General features: G+C 47.9%; 2 protein-coding genes across 2 annotated transcripts; both read left to right on the forward strand.

The window, feature by feature from the left end:
• The first annotated feature begins 2,706 nt into the window (after positions 1 to 2,706).
• LOC123750766 (ion-translocating oxidoreductase complex subunit C-like) lies at positions 2,707 to 3,663 on the forward strand. The gene has a single exon (XM_069338809.1). It carries the CDS (start codon positions 2,707 to 2,709, stop codon positions 3,661 to 3,663), a length of 957 nt encoding a protein of 318 aa, XP_069194910.1.
• A 392-nt stretch (positions 3,664 to 4,055) lies between these two features.
• Positions 4,056 to 5,621, forward strand: LOC138372944 (involucrin-like). The gene has a single exon (XM_069338810.1). The coding sequence runs from the start codon at positions 4,056 to 4,058 to the stop codon at positions 5,619 to 5,621; it is 1,566 nt and encodes a 521-aa protein (XP_069194911.1).
• The last annotated feature ends 16,728 nt before the right edge of the window (positions 5,622 to 22,349 follow it).

Here is a 22,349-nt window from a genome sequence, read left to right on the forward strand (position 1 = left end):
CAAATATTTATAAAATATGATAGAAAGGAGACACTCAATAACAGACCGGTAACATTGAGAGTCTTCCGTCTAAAGTGCTGGAGAAGGTGCCCAGGTTGAGAATGTTGGAGCATCTTAAGAGGATCAACTATATGACGAAAGCTCAGCATGGCTTTAGAAAGGGAGAAGGTCGTGCGTTACAAATGTGAAGGAGTTTTATGATAAGGGTCACTAAAATAAGACAGGAAACAGAAGTCTGGGTAGACTATTTTCCTGGATTATTGTGACGTAACCCTTATAACGTATTGGCTATTGGAGAAAGAAAGAAAGGAATAAAACCTCATAGAGTGAGGGAGGTAGAGAGGTGAAAGGGAGGAATGAAGAAGAGTGGTCAGGAGAAAGGGAAAGTTTAGAATGGGAGAAAATGGGAGGGGAAGGAAAGTGCTGAAGGAAAGAGGTAGAAAGTTCGGCCACCATCCATTCAAGAGTATTTTATAAGACAAGAAATGGAACTTGTCTGTGCCACAATATTTTCTGATGTTATCAAGTAACTACCCGCCAAACACACACCGAAACTACGACGTTGGTACAACGTTCGAACAAGGTTTAACACTTCCTAACCAGTTATGATAACCAATATAGCAAGTTGTAACAACGTTTTAATACGTCATAAACACGTTAAGCCAAGATGTAACAACTTTATTACAAGTTATAACAAGCGGAAAATTGAGACAGTTTCGGTTTGTGTTTCCAGGGCACTGTAAGAATGTAAATCTTGTCGTCGGGAATCTTTAAGTCACAATCTTTAGCCAGTAAACTTCATAGTGTTCTGTGGTTAGAGCAGAGTATAAGATGGATAGAGGAGTGGGTGATAACGCTGACACAGTCCCCCACCGGCCTGGGGGGGACAGGCCTATGTAGACCTAGCAAGGCTCTATATATAATGTACAATTCCACGGGTATTTAAGGAGGAACCGGGAGCTAAACTCCGTCTACCAGGAGATATCCTCTGGCTATCTTCCTACCACACCTAGACAGCGGCTTGTTTGATGGGGAGAGTACAGCCACCCGTCTGCAATTATCAGCTTAGCAGAGAGCGAAGTCACCTGATGCGACCTGACCTCTACTCAACTTGTGAGCATTAACACATGAAAGGTGTGACTATATAATACGCTTAGGGCCGACAGCCTGGCGCCGCCAATATCCTTCCTGTGTGACTGACTCTCGTTATATATGAAATATATAACGAGATATTATATATATTATACATTATATATAATGAAATATATATATATATATGGTGTTTATGGTGTTGCATTATCAACAAGCATTTGACACTCACTAACGGAAGACTGGTGTCCAAGATGAAGTAGAAGGCTGGGATAACTGAGAAAACACTGAACTAGATAAGGAAGGAGAAAAGGAGGAGAAAAACAAAGAGTCATAGAAGAAATGGAAAAATGGAAAAAGGAATGGAAGGAAAAGTGGAGTTTCACAAGGCTCGATCTTGGGATTGCTGCTCTTTATAATTTATATGAACGACCTTCCCGAGAGAGTGAGCTTGTGCATGTCAATGTTTGCAGATGACACAAAGTTGATGAGGCCTGTAAAACAGAGGAGGTCTGCAAAAAGTTACAGAAGGCCTTTGCAAACCCCAGGAGTGATTAAACAAATGGTTACATGAATTAAATCCCAACAAGTGTAAGGTAATGAAGATGGGAAAGGGAAAGAGGAGACCAGGAGACACCATAAGGGGGAAGGCAACTACAGGAGTCAGAGAGAGAGATTTGGAAGTGGATATAATTCCAATACTCACACCGGAGGCACACACAAACAGGAGAACATCGGTAGCATATGAGACGCTGGCAAATATAAGAACATTGTTTAGAAACCTAAATTAGGTCTCCTTCAAGGCATCTACACAACATTCGTTAGACCAATACTAGAATATGCAGCGCTGACATGGAATCTGCTCCTTATGAAGCATTAAAACCAAATTGTAAAAGTATAAAGATTTGCAACAGGACTAGTGCCAGACCTAAGGGGTTTAAGCTATGAGAAAAGGCTAAAGGAAATTAAATCATAAAGTTCCAGAGGGAACAGAAGGAACATGATCACAACATACAAGATACTGAGGGGAATGAATAAGATAGACAAGGATAACGTCTTCAAACTTAGAGAAAGTAAGCCAAGAGAACACAGCAGTAAACAGGAAAAGCAATTGGGCCTAAGAACCGTAAGGAAATACTAGCCCCCTTCACGGGTACAAATATTTCTTTACAAGTGGAATGAACAGAAAAGTGGAGTCAACAAATGGAATGACCTGAAAGAAGAAGTTGTGGAAGCCACCTCCATCCACAACTTGGACAAAGACTATGAACATCGGAATAGTTCAACTATAAGGCAACAGGTTCAACAGGGCTAGTTGGCGGGTTATAAAAAACTAGAACTCACTCCGCCGTAGTTACTGAGAGGTGAGTACAACCACCACCACTACTACTACCACCACTACTCGCTGCCACCACAACCACAAACACCCAGAACCACGCCACAAACAACAGTAATAGTAGCACCAGCCACACCAACTCCACCAACAACAGAAACAGTAGCAGCACGAACACCACCAACAGCAGCAACACTGTCAACAACTCAAGCCGGCAACAGCAGCGCACGCTAGCAACAGCAACGCACGCTGGCAACAGCAACGCACGCTGGCAACAGCAGCGCATGCTGGCAACAGCAGCGCACGCTGGCAACAGCAGCGCACGCTGGCAACAGCAACGCACGCTGGCAACAGCAGCGCATGCTGGCAACAGCAGCGCATGCTGGCAACAGCAGCGCACGCTGGCAACAGCAGCGCACGCTGGCAACAGCAACGCACGCTGGCAACAGCAACGCACGCTGGCAACAGCAGCGCATGCTGGCAACAGCAGCGCACGCTGGCAACAGCAGCGCACGCTAGCAACAGCAACGCACGCTGGCAACAGCAACGCACGCTGGCAACAGCAGCGCATGCTGGCAACAGTAGCGCACGCTGGCAACAGCAGCGCACGCTGGCAACAGCAACGCACGCTGGCAACAGCAACGCACGCTGGCAACAGCAACGCACGCTGGCAACAGCAACGCACGCTAGCAACAGCAACGCACGCTGGCAACAGCAGCGCACGCTGGCAACAGCAGCGCACGCTGGCAACAGCAGCGCACGCTGGCAACAGCAACGCACGCTGGCAACAGCAACGCACGCTGGCAACAGCAGCGCATGCTGGCAACAGCAGCGCACGCTGGCAACAGCAGCGCACGCTGGCAACAGCAACGCACGCTGGCAACAGCAACGCACGCTGGCAACAGCAGCGCATGCTGGCAACAGCAGCGCACGCTGGCAACAGCAGCGCACGCTGGCAACAGCAACGCACGCTGGCAACAGCAGCGCATGCTGGCAACAGCAGCGCACGCTGGCAACAGCAGCGCACGCTAGCAACAGAAACGCACGGTGGCAACAGCAGCGCACGCTGGCAACAGCAGCGCACGCTGACAACAGCAGCGCACGCTGACAACAGCAGCGCACGCTGGCAACAGCAGCGCACGCTGGCAACAGCAACGCACGCTGGCAAGAGCAGCGCACGCTGGCAACAGCAGCGCATGCTGGCAACAGCAGCGCACGCTGGCAACAGCAGCGCACGCTAGCAACAGAAACGCACGCTGGCAACAGCAGCGCACGCTGGCAACAGCAGCGCACGCTGACAACAGCAGCGCACGCTGGCAACAGCAGCGCACGCTGGCAACAGCAGCGCACGCTGGCAACAGCAGCGCACGCTGGCAACAGCAGCGCACGCTGGCAACAGCAACGCACGCTGGCAACAGCAGCGCACGCTGGCAACAGCAGCGCATGCTGGCAACAGCAGCGCACGCTGGCAACAGCAGCGCACGCTAGCAACAGAAACGCACGCTGGCAACAGCAGCGCACGCTGACAACAGCAGCGCACGCTGGCAACAGCAGCGCACGCTGGCAACAGCAGCGCACGCTGGCAACAGCAGCGCACGCTGGCAACAGCAGCGCACGCTGGCAACAGAAGCGCATGCTGGCAACAGCAGCGCACGCTGGCAACAGCAGCGCACGCTGGCAACAGCAGCGCACGCTAGCAACAGAAACGCACGCTGGCAACAGCAGCGCACGCTGGCAACAGCAGCGCACGCTGGCAACAGCAGCGCACGCTGGCAACAGCAACAACAGAAGAGCGCAGAAGCATAACAAAGGAGCGCGCTGGTCGACTGGAACGCCAACGGAAATAGCACCACCACACGAGGCCGCCGACCCGAGCTGCTCTCCTCCACGTCACCCGACACCTCCTTCCTTCCACCACAAGCAGGAGCTCCACCACAAGCAGGAGCTCCACCACAAGCAGGAGCTCCACCACAAGCAGGAGCTCCACCACAAGCAGGAGCACCACCACCACAAGCAGAAGCTCCACCACAAGCAGGAGCACCACCACAAGCACCACCACCACAAGCAGAAGCTCCATCACAAGCAGGAGCACCACCACCTCACGCACCACCATCAAACGCACCACCACCACAAGCAGGAGCTCCACCACAAGCAGGAGCTCCACCACAAGCAGAAGCTCCACCACAAGCAGAAGCTCCACCACAAGCAGAAGCTCCACCACAAGCAGGAGCTCCACCACAAGCAGGAGCTCCACCACAAGCAGAAGCTCCACCACAAGCAGAAGCTCCACCACAAGCAGGAGCTCCACCACAAGCAGGAGCTCCACCACAAGCAGGAGCTCCACCACAAGCAGGAGCTCCACCACAAGCAGGAGCACCACAAGCAGAAGCTCCACCACAAGCAGAAGCTCCACCACAAGCAGGAGCTCCACCACAAGCAGGAGCTCCACCACAAGCAGGAGCTCCACCACAAGCAGGAGCTCCACCACAAGCAGGAGCACCACAAGCAGAAGCTCCACCACAAGCAGGAGCTCCACCACAAGCAGGAGCTCCACCACAAGCAGGAGCTCCACCACAAGCAGGAGCACCACCACAAGCAGGAGCTCCACCACAAGCAGGAGCTCCACCACAAGCAGGAGCTCCACCACAAGCAGGAGCTCCACCACAAGCAGGAGCTCCACCACAAGCAGGAGCTCCACCACAAGCAGGAGCTCCACCACAAGCAGGAGCTCCACCACAAGCAGGAGCACCACCACAAGCAGGAGCTCCACCACAAGCAGAAGCTCCACCACAAGCAGGAGCTCCACCACAAGCAGGAGCTCCACCACAAGCAGAAGCTCCACCACAAGCAGGAGCTCCACCACAAGCAGGAGCTCCACCACAAGCAGGAGCACCACCACAAGCAGGAGCACCACCACAAGCAGGAGCACCACCACAAGCAGGAGCTCCACCACAAGCAGGAGCTCCACCACAAGCAGGAGCTCCACCACAAGCAGGAGCTCCACCACAAGCAGGAGCTCCACCACAAGCAGAAGCTCCACCACAAGCAGGAGCACCACCACAAGCAGGAGCTCCACCACAAGCAGCAGCATCATGCTGCTGCTGAAGAAAACATGTGGAAACAAGACTATCCCGGACACAGGAGAAGCACGAGGCAGCCCCAAGGACACGTGTCCACACAAACACTTCCACCTACATAACACACTTTTCGTCCCAGCCAAGAAACAGCACTTAAACCACCAACACTTTCTCCACCACCATCAGCACGGCACCACTCCTCCCATTAAGCATCAAAAATGCCACCAGACAGCCTATCAACAAAGCAAAGCAAAACAATTCCCACCCACAATGGTAACAATCAAATCAGCTGAGCTGAAAAAAAGAAAAAACTTCCTTCCCTCTCCTCTTCCTTCTCTTCCCCCTTCCCACGCACTTCTCCCCACGTGTTCAGCATACTTACGCAAATTGCCATTCCAGAAATTAGTGACAGCCTTCAAGGGGTTGGGGAAAACCTGAGCTTCTGGAAGGAGTTCATCGAGCACCTGAGCAATGAAATCCCCCTTCCCCCTTCCCCCCACCCCCAGCCCACGGTATCTTGCAGACGTAGGTGACGTTGATTGCCTTGATGCAATCCCAGGTGCCGGCCCCACCTTCCTTTCTAACCGATATAGCTGCAATCGATCGCACTTCGTCCCTTGTGCTACCCCTCCTTCCGTCTTTTCCCGGTAGCTGCCATATCGCACCCTATCCGTTCTTGGCGACTCTCCCCTGTTCCCTCTATTCCTTCGTCCGCCCATGGTGGCTGCACACACACACACACACACACACCCACCCCTGGCTCCAAGGCTTTCTGCCTTCCCCTCCCACCCACAACAGCCTTGAAGAGCGCCCGCGCCGGCAATTACATAAATAAGGAGCGGAGGGACACTACCTACACACCGTGTTTTATAATTGGGAGGGTTACACTTGCTGTCTCTTGTAAAGGTCAGAGGTCGGCACGGTGGGTCTTGGAGGTAGGAATACGCTATGTGTGAGGGAGAGGGAGGGGGGGGGGAGTTGAATACCCACGGTGTGTCCTGTGAAGGGGTTGAATACCCATTTGCATGGCCGGCCTTAGGAACTGTGGAGTGCACTTGGGAATATTTTTGGCAGGGTCCCTTCCTTTCTGAGGGGAGGGGGCTATCTTGGGGTTATCTCAAGATAACCTCTAGATACTTCCTCACATCCCCACAGATTCACAGCCAGGGTCTGTTTTAGGGAAATGATTAAATTTTAATTTAAAATTAAAATTAATATTTGTTAAAAAAAATATTAATTTTAATTTTGGATAGATCAAATCACTCAAAATGTAAATGAACGTCATTGTTAGAAACAAATGTTCTTGTATGGATTTCTAAATTTGACTTTTATTATAACAAAAAAAAAATTTCGTTCTCGTTTCTTTTTCTACAAAGTCTTTTGGGATTTTAAGTTTAAATCCTGCTAATTTCTCATTCAGTGGACATAATTGCCAAACTATTCAAACGTTCTTGCTGCAGTAATCATCTCAAGAAAATTCGAATCAGTTTCAACTTGGTAAGATACTTTCTCCTGGTGCCACAGTAACATTCAAAGTGGCACTCACCTATGAGCTTCCACGCGTTGGAATGTGTGGAAACGAACGAGCAGTTTATGCTGGCAGCTGAGAACGCTGAAGGAAACCATATTGAATACTTCATACCCAAGACTCTGCTACAAGTTAAGAGCTATCATCAGACATCATCACCGTGACAAGGCAATTGAGGAATGGAGGACAGAAGAACAAATCGGTGTATCTGTACGCTGGTACACTGTGGTTACAGCCGGCACTCCCAATCATTATGGACGAATTTGGAGAGAATCAGTAATAGCGAGAATTCGTCTTGGATACAAATACCCATGGAGATTCGAGATGGAAACAACAGCTGATCAGCGGAGCTGCATAATCTGCGGTGAGAGTGATGGACACCGCTTTGACCTCTACTTAAGAGATTGTGCCAATCTTAGAGACATTAGAAATATGTGCAGAATAATTAACCTCACATTGTTTGAGTCAGGAAAACACCATTTGTCAAATATATTGCTCTTAAAAGATTCCTCCAATTTGCACCCGTAAGATATAACGGTAATTCAGGGGTTGGTAAATGTTACTCGTCAAGTTCAAGTTCAAGTATGTTTATTGAGACAAGAAAGAAATATATCTCAAAAAGATAGAGTAGCTTAGGCTATTTCTAGCCCCCCCCCCCCTTGTTACTCTACTTGTTTGATAAACTGGGGCCAGATTCACGAAAAAGTTATGCAAGCACTTGCGAACCAGTACATCTTTCCTCAATCCTTAACGACTTTGGTTACATATATTAAACAGTTTACAAGCATGAAAACTTCCCAATCAACTGTTGTTATTGTTATAAACAGCCTCCTGTTGCTTCGGAGCTTCGCAGTTTTACTTAACAAGACTATAATTGATTACCCTAGCGCGGAGCCTTTTGAGCGCAATTAGCCCAATTTGCCTAAAGTCGCCCCTGCCCCGATATCTCTTGTGAGGGGAGGAATACGCATGGCCGAGATGCTGATGGAATGCGGTTGGCGGTCGAGGTGGAACAGGGGCGGCGGTGCTGGTTGCAAATCGCCGGTGTTGGCGACGGTGCGGTGGCCGAGCAGGTGGGGATCCAGGTGGCGACGGTGCGGTGGCCGAGCAGGTGCTGGCGGTGGTCGTCCTCTCCGCTGGGGCCTTGACCCACATCCTGCCCGGCCGACCGTGACGCCCATACTGAACGATATCCTGTACGCCAGCCGATATCGCATCATTCTGGTGACAGGTGGGGGAGACAAACGTAACGTCCCACTCGCTCCCACCCGCTGGGACATGAGCGTAGCAACATCCCACTCGTTCCCAGATGCTGAGGATAGGGGTCGTGGCAACATCCAAATCGCTGAGTACGAGTTGCAAAGAGGCATAGCACGACCTCATTCTCGTGTGGCCGTGTGAGCAAGCGACGCCTCCCGGCGACTGTCCTAAAATCATTTTAATTAATTTGGGAAGGGATTCCCGTTGTAAATACTGGCAACTTGGAAGGGATATTTGTCTGGGCGATTACAGGAGTTCGTGCGGGGCGTCGTTCTTCCCCCTGGTGATGGGTTAATAGTGTCGGAGGCAGCTAGACCCTGCCAGCAACGGATATCATTCGCAACTAGTAATTTCAGTGATCGCGTGTTGTGGGAGGGGTCGGGACCTTGACGACAGCTGTTCGGATACAGATGTTATAGTGATGTAAGTGTTTGTAAACAGCACACGTGCGCACACTCGCAGCTGCGCAAGCCAGTAAAAGCAGCAGTTCATCCTCCTAAAATGAAAGTACTTGTGATGCGGTCGAGAGTATTTATATGTCGTAGTGGAACAGCAGAAAGAAGACCTTTGTGGTATTGGGATTTGGACAAAAGACAAAAGTATTTTATATTTATGTTGCTCATAAAAATCCTAATCAAACCATCCTAGGCCTAATATACTCGCTATCTGAGGCCTACTATAATACATAAATGTCCTATACTATTCCTAGGAATATTTAAGTTTGGTTTTAGGCTTTATTTTTTCCCAGAGTCTATAAAAAATAGCACGAAAATTGATTGACTGTGGCTCCAGTGCCACATCTTATCTTGAGGTTATCTTGAGATGATTTCGGGGCTTTAGTGTCCCCGCGACCCGGTCCTCGACCAGGCCTCCACCCCCAGGAAGCAGCCCGTGACAGCTGACTAACACCCAGGTACCTATTTTACTGCTAGGTAACAGGGGCATAGGGTGAAAGAAACTCTGCCCATTGTTTCTCGCCGGCGCCTGGGATCGAACCCAGGACCACAGGATCACAAGTCCAGCGTGCTGTCCGCTCGGCCGACCGGCTCTCTCCATCTTGGTGTATTCGTCTACATAGTTACAAAATGTACTATCATTTCAGGAGGATGGAATGAAGACATACATGCACCATAGCAACTGACATCTGAGTACATACAACACTCGTTTGTGCACGTAAGTACAACGCCTCTATGTACATACACAAACAAACAACGAACTGTAAACCAAGCTACCACACATTACCCAAACAAAACCAACAAGAAAAAAAATGATACGAACAAACACAGGCTCTCAAGGTAGTTAGCAGAGACACGCATCCTTGCTTGCGTCTCAAGGCATTGTACACAAGGCAATGTACTGCAGCCAATTAGACGCAATACAATGCGTTGTATTGCGTCTTCGGAGGAGTAGAACTATATTCGCTAAGGTTTTAATACTTTTATCTCACGAGGAAGAAGCTCCTGGAGGTCACAGTAGACAATGCTGGGAGGAAGAGGCTGGCTATCGTCTTCTCTTGGCGATAACACGCGGGTCTGTGGAGGATGTTGTACCAAGCTGTTCCATATGATGCCTACGGTCTCTTCCCCGTCGTATCTGGGATGGGTCATGTTGATATGGACTGTGTGTGTGTGTGTGTGTGTGTGTGTGTGTGTGTTTGTGTGATGACTGTATATGTGCTTGCGTACTTGCCTGCCTGCCTGCCTGCCTGCCTGCCTCTCTCTCTCTCTCTCTCTCTCTCTCTCTCTCTCTCTCTCTCTCTCTCTCTCTCTCTCTCTCTCTCTCTCTCTCTCTCTCTCTCTCTCTCTCTCTCTCTCTCTCTCTCTCTCTCTCTCTCTCTCTCTCTCTCTCTCTCTCTCTCTCTCTCTCTTTTATATTCCTCTCCCTATTGCTCCACCCTGTAAACACATTTTTAATAATAATTAATAATGTTTCGGAGGACAGGCAGTGTAGGCGATGAGTCACAATAACGTGGCTGAAGAATGTTGACCAGACCACACACTAGAAGGTGAAGGGACGACGACGTTTTGGTTCGTCCTGGACCATTCTCAAGTCGACAATCGACTTGAGAATGGTCCAGGACGGACCGAAACGTCGTTGTCGTCCCTTCACCTTCTAGTGTGTGGTCTGTTCAACAGGTAGTGTATATATATATATATATATATATATATATATATATATATATATATATATATATATATATATAACAGCTGACCCTAACCAGGATGCAACCCCACAACAAGGTGACTAACTGCTGTCTACCCAGTTACTGCTAGGTGAACAGAACATTAGGTGATAGGAAACGTGCCCAACCATTTCTGTCCCACCCGAGATTCGAACTCGGAACTCCCGATTGTGAGTCGAGAACGAAACCGACTGTATTACCGGCACCTAATTTTTGTTAGATATAAACGCACTGAAATGTTTATACCCACACTACCACCGTCGCCTGATGCCCCTGTTACCTAGCAGTAAATAGGTACCTGGGAGTTAGTCAGCTGTCACGGGCTGCTTCCTGGGGGGTGGAGGCCTGGTCTAGGACCGGGCCGCGGGGACACTAAAGCCCCGAAATCATCTCAAGATAACCTCTACGACTCGACAGGTGAACAAAAAATGAATGGGGGGGGGGGACGGGTGGACTGGATAGTTGAGCTGCTGTGAGTATGGGAGTTATGGGTGGTGATCGAGTGGGATAAGGAGGATAAGCGGGTGATAAGGTTGTAAGGGTTGACTGGGGAGGGGGGGGGGGTAAGGTGCCCTCGGGGTAGTTTATTTAATTTTTATTATTATTATTTTCTACCACAGACGTGGCCACACATTAACAATACTAACCAGAATATATACATTTTTCTTCTATCCTCCATGGGCAGGGTGACTGAGAGAAGAGAAGCTGCTAAGAACACCACAGGTGATTGTAGTGCTTTTAAAATGCTAATCTAACCAACAGACATAAATACATAGATACACAGAGTTACGTCTGCCCTACATAAGGTACCCCCGGGGTAGTGACAGTCAGTTGGACGATCGGTTAGGGTAAGGTTGGGGAGAGGAAGGTGCAGAGAGTGTCGAGGGACTGGTTGGCAAGAGACTCGTAAGTTGTGGGGAGTGGTTTGTATGGTGGAAGGATTTGTGGGGTGTAGGACTGGTGGAGGGGGGGGGGTGTCGAGTGAGGTAGGGGGGGGGGGGTTTGGGTGGTGTGGGGGGTAGAGGGGGGTGAGGGGGGGACCGAGTAGTGAAGGGTGGGAAGGTCATTATACCATGACCTTGTGAAAGGGTATTCAGGACTACCCCCACCTACCTACCTTCCATATATATTCCTTTCCGGCCATATTGAATTCCTTCCTCCTTCCCACAGGCTATTGGGGATTTTTCGCCCTCTATTCCCCCCCTTCCCCCCCTCTCCTCCCTTTCACCTGTTTCAACGCTCTCTATCAACATCTCTCAAAACTATTTTCAACTACCCCTCACCTTATCTATCCAAAGAGGATCGCTATACTCGTTCCCGCGTGAACACTTTAGTGTTGCTGGCAAATATCCAGCGTGGTCCCCTCGATCATGGCTCCCTTCTCCACATTACGTGTGAGCAATCTTTGCCTCTCCCTCCAGTGCCTTTGCCACTTCCGCTTGACAGTTACGGGCGGAGGAAGCAGCTATAATCTTCATCTGTACCTTCAATGGGTCATTATCTCGCAAGGAACACGAGCCGCAGTTGGTTCGTAAAGTACCAGTGACCGTGAAATGCGTACAAATGTATTTTCACTGTAACCGACGTTTCGGTCCGTCCTGGACTCTTTATCTGACACACAAACGACTTGATGATGGTCCAGGACGGACCGAAACGTCGTCGTTTCTCCATCTTCCGATGTGTGGTGTGGTCATCATATTTTCAGCCACGTTATTGTGACTCATTGTCTGCATCACTGTAGCAGTCACTGTGACGTTTAGATTTCCAACAATTAGGTCGTGTTGGGCCTGGAAATGACTGTTAACAATCCGTGTTCCAGATCTGGAAGCGTCCTGACCGGAATATCTCCATATATATATATATATATATATATATATATGCGGTTGAAATTACCAACAGCAGAAATTCAGTGGGTCGTAGAGGTCATCTCACGAGGTCAACAACCCGTGCCCTTCGCCCAACAGCTCAAGGAGAGACGCTGTGAACCAACAGATGACCGGCGCTGGAACCACCACCTGCCTTTCCCCTGCTCCTGCGCACACGCCTCCGCGCACTCACCTTCCCGCCTTTGTGACGGCGTCCCGTCATCGACAGCAGCACCTCCCGCAGGTGGCCTGGTCGCGTGGCAGCTGCCGCCGCGTCCTGACGCCCTCCAGTAGTGGCCTTCGCCAGTTCAAAGACATTCATCCTCTGCCAGCGCGGCGTGCACGCTCATCTGGGGCGCGTCTCTCTAACTGCCAGTTCGAGTGGTGCTGATTATACATCAAAAGATTCCCAGGCGAGATAATTCAGCAGGGACCCGCTAGGCTGGCTGACTCAGAGGAGATTATGAAATAATTATAAGTATAGTCCGTAGAGTAATGCCTATCGCGACTCTCGTCGCTCATGGAGAGTTACCGCGACCTGAGTGTGGGAGGCGTGGCAGTCGCGTGGCAACAGCTGCCCTTCGGGGGAGGTTCTGGGGCTACGCCCGGGGGGAGGGGGGCTATACAGCACCAGCCACCCACGATCGCCTCCTGCAGGTGGCTGTGGTCGCGTGGCAGCTGCTGCGGCGGCGCTCATGACCTTCGGGAGTTCAAAGCCTCCCATGAGGCGTCGGGCGCCACCTGGCCCGCAGGAGTTGGTGTGGGTCCTGTCTGAAGGTCGCGGGCACCGGCGACGTGGGCAGCACAACGGCGTCGCGCCACGAGGACGGCCGCCGCCGCCGCCGCCAGGAATGCTGCCCGCGCGCGGTGGGCGGTAAATACGTTGAGTGGGTGGCAGGCATGTTCACTTGTCAAGTGGGTGGCGGGCGCAGAAAAAGCAGCGAGTGGTATGGGCGTGGAATGTGGGAGAGGAGTTGGGGGTGAGAGAGTAGCAACCGTGGGTGATAGTGAGGGGGAGGGGGGCGGGGTAGCGGTATGGGGGGGTAGTGAAAGGGGGATAGGGGTAGAATAGAGGGGTTGGGGTTATAATGGTAGGGGGGGGGGAGTGAAGGAAAGTGGAAGTGAACATTCTTAGTATCTTTCCCGAAGGTGTAGTAAGGGATTTCGGGTGAGATATGACGGGCTTCTCAGACACTGTCAGTCCAGGGTCGTGGCTACCAGCCGAGGGTCGTGTCTATCAGTCCAGGGGTCGTGGCTACCAGTCCTGGGGTCGTCGATGAGCCTCGACAGCGGGGTGTAGCTACGACTGTCAATAAGAGGTCTGGTCTTTGTCTGTCAACTGAAGCTTGGCTTTGACTGTCAACAACAGATCTTGACTATATCCATCAGCCGAGGTGCGGAGTACAAAGTAAAGAGTACAAAGTGGGTGTGGTATTCACCCACTTACTCCAGTTCCACACACACACTCAGGGAGCCGGTCGGCCGAGCGAACAGCATGCTGGACTTGTGATCCTGTGGTCCCGGGTTCGATCCCGGGCGCCGGCGAGAAACAATGGGCAGAGTTTCTTTCACCCTATGCTCCTGTTACCTAGCAGTAAAATAGGTACCTAGGTGTTAGTCAGCTGTCACGGGCTGCTTCCTGGGGGTGGAGGCCTGGTCGAGGACCGGGCCGCGGGGACACTAAAGCCCCGAAATCATCTCAAGATAACCTCAAGATAACACACCACAGCCTTCCCAAAGTGGTCAGAAAACACTTGATATGAGAGAATACAAGTGAACACCAGGGGTGGGAGGGGGGGGGAAGGGGGTGTTCCTCACCAATCAGGTATCTCCACCGTACAGTACGTAACTACCGTACAGATTCCAATTGGCCTATTTTTGTCGCGTCTGGGGGTATTTAGAGAGTTCCTCGAACGCCATGACCGTGCGCGTGTCTGGGCTATTTAGGGCATCCTTCGGCTGCAGGCTTGCATGGTATGGGGGGGGGGGTATTTCGCGAGATCCCCAGACGGTGACTGGGTCGCCGTCTGGGGGTATTTAGTTGGGGGCGCGCTAGCGTGTCTAGGTAATTGCGGGGACCACCCTCTTCTTTAAACACTGGCTCGCTGCTCGCCAGGCTGGGGAGGGGGCCAGTAACGCCATTTTGTAAGACTTCTAGACACCTAGGAGTCAACACCGAGACAATACCTAGTGTTGTCTTGGGTAATTTAGTGAGGCTCTTGATTCTTAGCGGTGTGAAGGGAGTCTTGACTCCAGGGAACGATCTCATCAAATTTAAAATTTAAACTACCTTTGAGAGGCGATTGTATGAATTCCATTAAAAGGAGTCAGTCTCTCTCTCTCTCTCTCTCTCTCTCTCTCTCTCTCTCTCTCTCTCTCTCTCTCTCTCTCTCTCTCTCTCTCTCTCTCTCTCTCTCTCTCTCTCTCTCTCTCTCTCTCTCTCTCTCTCTCTCTCTCTCTCTCTCTCTCTCTCTCTCTCTCTCTCTCTCTTTTGGGAAAACAAAATGGTGAAAGGACCAAGAGCCATTAGCACTAAAAGACGCCGCCAATACACGGGGAACCAATTAGCGCACCGGCCAAGGGAAGGGCTCTGTCAATCGTCTGGAACCTAGGTAACCGCTTGCACTGAGGGGTAGAGGGAAGTAGACGGTTTTCCCCTATATATATATATATATATATATATATATATATATATATATATATATATATATATATATATATATATATATCCTGAAAAGTACTTATCTGTCACGAGCTTCCCATTCTCTAGACGGCTTCCTCGTGTATTGAATGGACTTGACGACGGTTGACCGAGTTGTTCACATTCTTCTGACAGTTGAAAATACTTTGCTAAGCCTTGAGGGGAAGAAGAATGATATTAGAGAACAATAACAATGGACGTTGTTGTTTAAGATTCGCTACTTGGACCAAAACGTTCCAAGCAGCACTGGCTATGGTGAGCCCGTAGGTCTTAAAACAAGGGACGCACGCCCATATACGCACCCGCGCGCACGCACGCGTCTATACACAAAGAATCAAGGAAAGTCTGCTTGATAACCTTGAACAAAGGTGAGTCTGCACAAGAACTGTGGTCTGTTGCTCAGCTTCACCAGCCATGACAGCACCGCTGGCCACCTGTTTCACCGCTGTGCTGACGCCTGCTGCAGCACCTGTACCAGGTGACACCAGCTGCAGCACCTGTACCAGGTGACACCAGCTGCAGCACCTGTACCAGGTGACACCAGCTGCAGCACGTGTACCAGGTGACACCAGCTGCAGCACCTGTACCAGGTGACACCAGCTGCAGCACCTGTACTAGGTGACACCAGCTGCAGCACCTGTACCAGGTGACACCAGCTGCAACACCTGTACCAGGTGACACCAGCTGCAACACCTGTACCAGGTGACACCAGCTGCAACACCTGTACCAGGTGACACCAGCTGCAGCACCTGTACCAGGTGACACCAGCTGCAACACCAGTACCAGGTGACACCAGCTGCAGCACCTGTACCAGGTGACACCAGCTGCAGCACCTGTACCAGGTGACACCAGCTGCAACACCTGTACCAGGTGACACCAGCTGCAGCACCTGTACCAGGTGACACCAGCTGCAACACCTGTACCAGGTGACACCAGCTGCAACACCTGTACCAGGTGACACCAGCTGCAACACCTGTACCAGGTGACACCAGCTGCAACACCTGTACCAGGTGACACCAGCTGCAACACCTGTACCAGGTGACACCAGCTGCAACACCTGTACCAGGTGACACCAGCTGCAACACCTGTACCAGGTGACACCAGCTGCAACACCTGTACCAGGTGACACCAGCTGCAACACCTGTACCAGGTGACACCAGCTGCAGCACCTGTACCAGGTGACACCAGCTGCAACACCTGTACCAGGTGACACCAGCTGCAACACCTGTACCAGGTGACACCAGCTGCAGCACCTGTACCAGGTGACACCAGCTGCAACACCTGCACCAGGTGACACCAGCTGCAATACCTGCACCAGGTGACACCAGCTGCAACACCTGCACCAGGTGACACCAGCTGCAACACCTGCACCAGGTGACACCAGCTGCAGCACGTGTACCAGGTGACACCAGCTGCAGCACCTGCACCAGGTGACACCAGCTGCAGCACGTGTACCAGGTGACACCAGCTGCAGCACCTGTGTGTGTGTGTGTGTGTGTGTGTGTGTGTGTGTGTGTGTGTGTGTGTGTGTGTGTGTGTGTGTGTGTGTACTCACCTAAATGGGCTTGTGTGCGTTGGGCTTCTGTAATCAACTGGTCTAGATTCCTGAGCCTATTGGGCTCTATCATATCTACATTTGAAACTGTGTATGGAGTGTATGGAGTCAGTCTCTACCACATCACTGCCGAATGCATTCCATTTAGCAACTACTCTGACAAAATTATTTCTGTCTCTTTGGCTCATTTGGACACTCAGTTTCCACCTGTGGCCCCGTGTGCGAGGACCTCCCGTGTTATATAGTCTGCCTTTATCTTCCTTGTCAATTCCTCTGAGAATTTTGCATGTGGTAATCATATCTCCCTTAAATTTTCCCTCTTCACCTTTCTCTCCCTTTCTCCTGCCTTCTCCAGCATCTCTCCCAATCTATCCCCCCCCCCTCTCAGATTGTTTCTTCTTTACCCTTTCCCACCCTATTCACTTTGCTCCGCTCTCCCAAAACATCCCTCTCTCATCCTCTCTCTCACTAAACATTCCCCTTCTCCTTCCCTCTCTCTTCTCTTTCTCGCCGTCCTCCTCCCTTCTTCTTCCCTTCCCTCCTCCTTCCCTCACCTCCCCTACTTCCCTTCCCCCTCCCTCCCTTCCTGCCCTTCCCCCCTCCCTCCCCATTCCACTCGGGTATCCGGTTGAAGAATCAGCATCTATGGTTATCACAACCCCCTGATTTTATTTAAGACTTTTAAAAAATTGGTGGTGGTGTGGGCGGGTATTTAAGATGCTGATATTTCTTAAAGCATGGCACTTGGGCCGACGCCGACTGACCTCTGACACACGTATTTACACGTGAAGGCTAGGTGAGATCTGGCCTTCTCCAGGCCATATATATATATATATATATATATATTTATATATATATATATATATATATATATATATATATATATATATATATATATATATATAATGTGTGTATATCACGAAAATAAACACGTGATTAAGAATGTGACAATGTCAGACCACGGAGGAAAAATGAAACAGGAATTTCCTTAAGTACTTTCGTATATTAAATACATCTTCAGAAGGTATATATATATATATATATATATATATATATATATATATATATATATATATATATATATATATATATATATATATATATATATATATATATATATATATATATATATATATATATATGTCGTACCTAATAGCCAGAACGCGCTTCTCAGCCTACTATTCAAGGCCCGATTTGCCTAATAAGCCAAGTTTTCATGAATTAATGTTTTTTCGTCTACCTAACCTACCTAACCTAACCTAACCTAGCTTTTTTTGGCTACCTAACCTAACCTTACCTATAAATATAGGTTAGGTTAGGTTAGGTAGGGTTGGTTAGGTTCGGTCATATATCTACGTTAATTTTAACTCCAATAATAAAAAATTGACCTCATACATAGAGAAAAGGGTTGCTTTATCATTTCATAAGAAAAAAATTATAGTAAATATATTAATTCAGGAAAACTTGGCTTATTAGGCAAATCGGGCCTTGAATAGTAGGCTGAGAAGTGAGTTCTGGCTACTAGGTACGACATATATATATATATATATATATATGTCGTACCTAGTAGCCAGAACGCACTTCTCAGCCTACTATGCAAGGCCCGATTTGCCTAATAAGCCTAGTTTTTATGAATTAATGTTTTTTCGACTACCTAACCTACCTAACCTAACCTAACCTAACTTTTTCGGCTACCTAACCTAACCTAACATATAAAGATAGGTTAGGTTAGGTTAGGTAGGGTTGGTTAGGTTTGGTCATATATCTACGTTAATTTTAACTCCAATAAAAAAAATTGACCTCATACATAACGAAATGGGTAGCTTTATCATTACATAAGAAAAAAATTAGAGAAAATATATTATTTCAGTAAAACTTGGCTTATTAGGCAAATCGGGCCATGCATAGTAGGCTGAGAAGTGCGTTCTGGCTACTAGGTACGACATATATATATATATATATATATATATATATATATATATATATATATATATATATATATATATATATATATATATATATATATATATATATAAAGCATTAGTGAATGTGGTAATAATCCTATTTAAATAAAAACTAATTTGTTGAGTAATTTAGGATTAAACTATTTTTATTTATGAGGTTAAAACTGAAAACCCCAAAGTCGTGGCTCCCTTCCCCCATCACACGCGGCAAATGGCTCTCCTTTCAGTCGTTCAATAAGTGTGATGATATATGTGAAATTATACAAAGAATATACCTCGTTAAAGCTGAAACAGGAAGTAATTATGGAAGGAATTGAGAATAATCACATAGCGTGTAGAAGTCGGTTTATTATTCACGGTAAAATGACCGCTGCTTCCAAAGGGACATTTCTTAATACTGTCCAAGATCTATTTGCTTAAGATTTACTTACACACGCACACACACACACACACACACACACACACACACACACACACACACACACACACACACACACACACACACACACACAGTTGTGTGTGTGACAGTGTGATAGTTAAGAGGCGGGACCAAAGACCCAGAGCTTAACCCCCGCAAGCACAATTAGGTGAGTACAAACACACACACACACACACACACACACACACACACACACACACACACACACAATATGGGTGAGTACAAATAGATGAGTACACACACACGGAGGCAGGACCAAAGAGCTAAAGCTCAACCCCCGCAAGCCCAATTAGGTGCGTAGAATTAGGTGAGTACACACATCCTTATCTAATATCTATTAAATAAATTGTCATTCTTCATCATGCCTGAGTTATGAGCATGTTTCAAAATATAATATTTATACTTAATAATCGTTTTGCTGCTCCGTCCTGGTCCGCTGCTCCTTCACTCACTACCAGTATGACTGCATTTTTATATATCATTTTCTTCACGAGCCAAGACAAGCTACTGCAGCGCTCAGTGTTATGACGAGAGGGTAAGGCATCTTCCCAGAAAGGTGTATACCCCCTATTATATGGTGTACATACAATTAGAGTTTACTACATTCCTAGGCCATGATGTAGATTCGCGGGCTGGTCAGCGAGATGCCTTAAGACCAACACCAAACCAATGTTTATTGTTGACACGCAGCTGACACGTGTTGACTGTTTGTTTACATGGAACACGTGGTGGCGCGCGCCTGGAGTTGTCCTATACTATGTATTATTGTGATCACCAAATGGCAACTGCCAGACAAACGCGTCTGATCTCTTTTTTTAACTTAGTAATTTTTTCATTCGTGGAATATATTTCACACACCTATGTCTATAACTTTAGTTCCAGTTTGTAAAGTCAGGCCGAAAGGCGCAGATAAAAAGTAATAAAATGAACACAGATAAAATCAGCAATAAAATGTGGCAATCTGGTTAGTGACGTCATCGTAAAACACGTTTTCTGTGATGGTCTTTTTACAATCAGTTTAATTGTTCGAACTATTTATAGATACACAGATGTACATTTAGTCATCTACACTGTACAATGTGTTTTAATATATGTTAAATTAATTTTGTTGATTATATATTTAACATTATATCTCTGAATTTCTCATTATCGCTAATTAGGTAACAGGGAGAGATGAAAGATGGGAATAGATTATTTTACTCATTAACGTACGTTCATTTCACATATTTAATTATTACATGGAACAAAGAGCAAAAGAGAACAACTGTCACACACACTCATAATAACAAATACATTATTTATAATACAAGAGCATTTTCTTGATAAAACTATTGTATTTAATATAGAATTATAATAAATTATAAAGGATCCTTATACATCATCAGCAGATTCATCAAAGGTTATGCTGGCTCGACCTCACTTTGCACCCAGCTCGTGTACAAGGGATCTGACTAGATTTAAATTACTTGTTAACCATCTGTTTTTGACGGTAATTCCTTAATACTAATTATCCAGTTGGGTGGGGGGGGGGGGATTATCCCTGCTCTAATCCCTGTACACCTATAACCCAATCACTGAAAGTTGGATAATATAAGATTTAGCAAGCAGAGACCTGGGTAAATACTGGTTTCAAAATACTCTAGTGGTGGTTGATATATATGAAACAAAATATCGGTAAACATAATAGATACGAGATCACTTGGTTCTTTTAGCTGTAGGTTAGACATGTTTATGCATAAGTATGGGTGACTATAAATAGGAGGAGCTGCCCCGTGGAAGCCAAGTTCCTTCAAAAAGATCTAATTATTGCGTTAACCTGATGGTGTGATTTGCTTAAGACAACACGAGATCATTCGTTTGCGAATTAATAATTTAAGCATTGCGTGTGTGTGTGTGTACATCAGATCTAATCAGGCTGAAAGACACGGTAAGAGTTGTGAGTGACACCTGGAGACACGGTAAGAGTTGTGAGTGACACCTGGAGACACGGTAAGAGTGGTGAGTGACACTTGAAGACACGGTAAGAGTGGTGAGTGACACTTGAAGACACAGTGAGAGTGGTGAGTGACACTTGGAGACACGGTAAGAGTGGTGAGTGACACTTGAAGACACAGTGAGAGCGGTGAGTGACACTTGAAGACACAGTGAGAGTGGTGAGTGACACCTGGAGACACGGTAAGAGTGGTGAGTGACACTTGAAGACACAGTGAGAGCGGTGAGTGACACCTGGAGACACGGTAAGAGTGGTGAGTGACACCTGGAGACACGGTAAGAGTGGTGAATGACACCTGGAGACACGGTAAGAGTGGTGAGTGACACCTGGAGACACGGTAAGAGTGGTGAATGACACCTGGAGACACGGTAAGAGTGGTGAGTGACACCTGGAGACACGTCTTCAGCATTCCCTTACGAAGGTCAGCATTCCACAGGCACCAGAGGTCACAACACCACACACACAAACTCTTCACACAACAAATGATGACCAAATTCACTGGGTTTGACCTTTGTACCGGCTTTCAGTTGTTGTTTTTTAATCTATGGAGCAAATTACCAGGTAACAAAACACGTGAGATGGATGGAGTGTTTCAAGCGTAGGTTAAACATACAGGAATGAGTGTAGGTGGATATAAACAGAAGCTGTCTCTTGTGGGATAACAGGTCTTCAAGCTTTGAGATTAGAACTTGACCCAGTTGAGTTTCGCAATATTTTACAGGAGGATAATATTTTTAATTCAGACTCTGGTTAATACTGAGTTTATAACATAAAAACACGCCACTTTGGTATTGTTGATCGTAAGCAGCGCCTCGTATGGGCCAATAGACCTACAGCAGATGTCTTTATTCATTCTCTCATTTCTATTTTTTTTAGGCCCTCTTTGGCCCTAGAAATAAGTTCACACTGCCAATGGTTCACAGCAATTTACAGGACAATAGTCATATATTATCACGTAAGACGTACAACAAACCCAGCATGAGGGGGAACATGGAGCTAAACCTCACTTCGTCGTAGTCACTCATAGGTAAATACTACTACCTGCCATCATGGCAGAGACTAGGTGAGTGGGGCGGGGGGGGGGGCGGGGGGGGATGCTGTACTTATCTCAATGGGATCACGATCACACACACACACACACACACACACACACACACACACACACACACACACACACACACACACACACACACACACCTGGTGATCTTCCCTCATCAGTAATCAGGTTTGACGTGGTCAACCTGTCAAGTTTCTACTTTACATTCTCATCGTAACCGGTTTGATTATTATTATTATTAGTTTTTTTTTTAATTGCGAATAAAAGTCAAGTGAATAACTTAAAATATGCGCAAACTTACTGGAT

The sequence above is a fragment of the Procambarus clarkii genome, chromosome 40 (assembly GCF_040958095.1).
Source record: "Procambarus clarkii isolate CNS0578487 chromosome 40, FALCON_Pclarkii_2.0, whole genome shotgun sequence".
NCBI lineage: Eukaryota > Metazoa > Arthropoda > Malacostraca > Decapoda > Cambaridae > Procambarus > Procambarus clarkii.

Coding starts and splice junctions, on each gene's coding strand:
- LOC123750766 (XM_069338809.1), top strand. CDS start 2,707: ATGCTGGCAACAGCAGCGCACGCTGGCAACAGCAGCGCACGCTGGCAA.
- LOC138372944 (XM_069338810.1), top strand. CDS start 4,056: ATGCTGGCAACAGCAGCGCACGCTGGCAACAGCAGCGCACGCTGGCAA.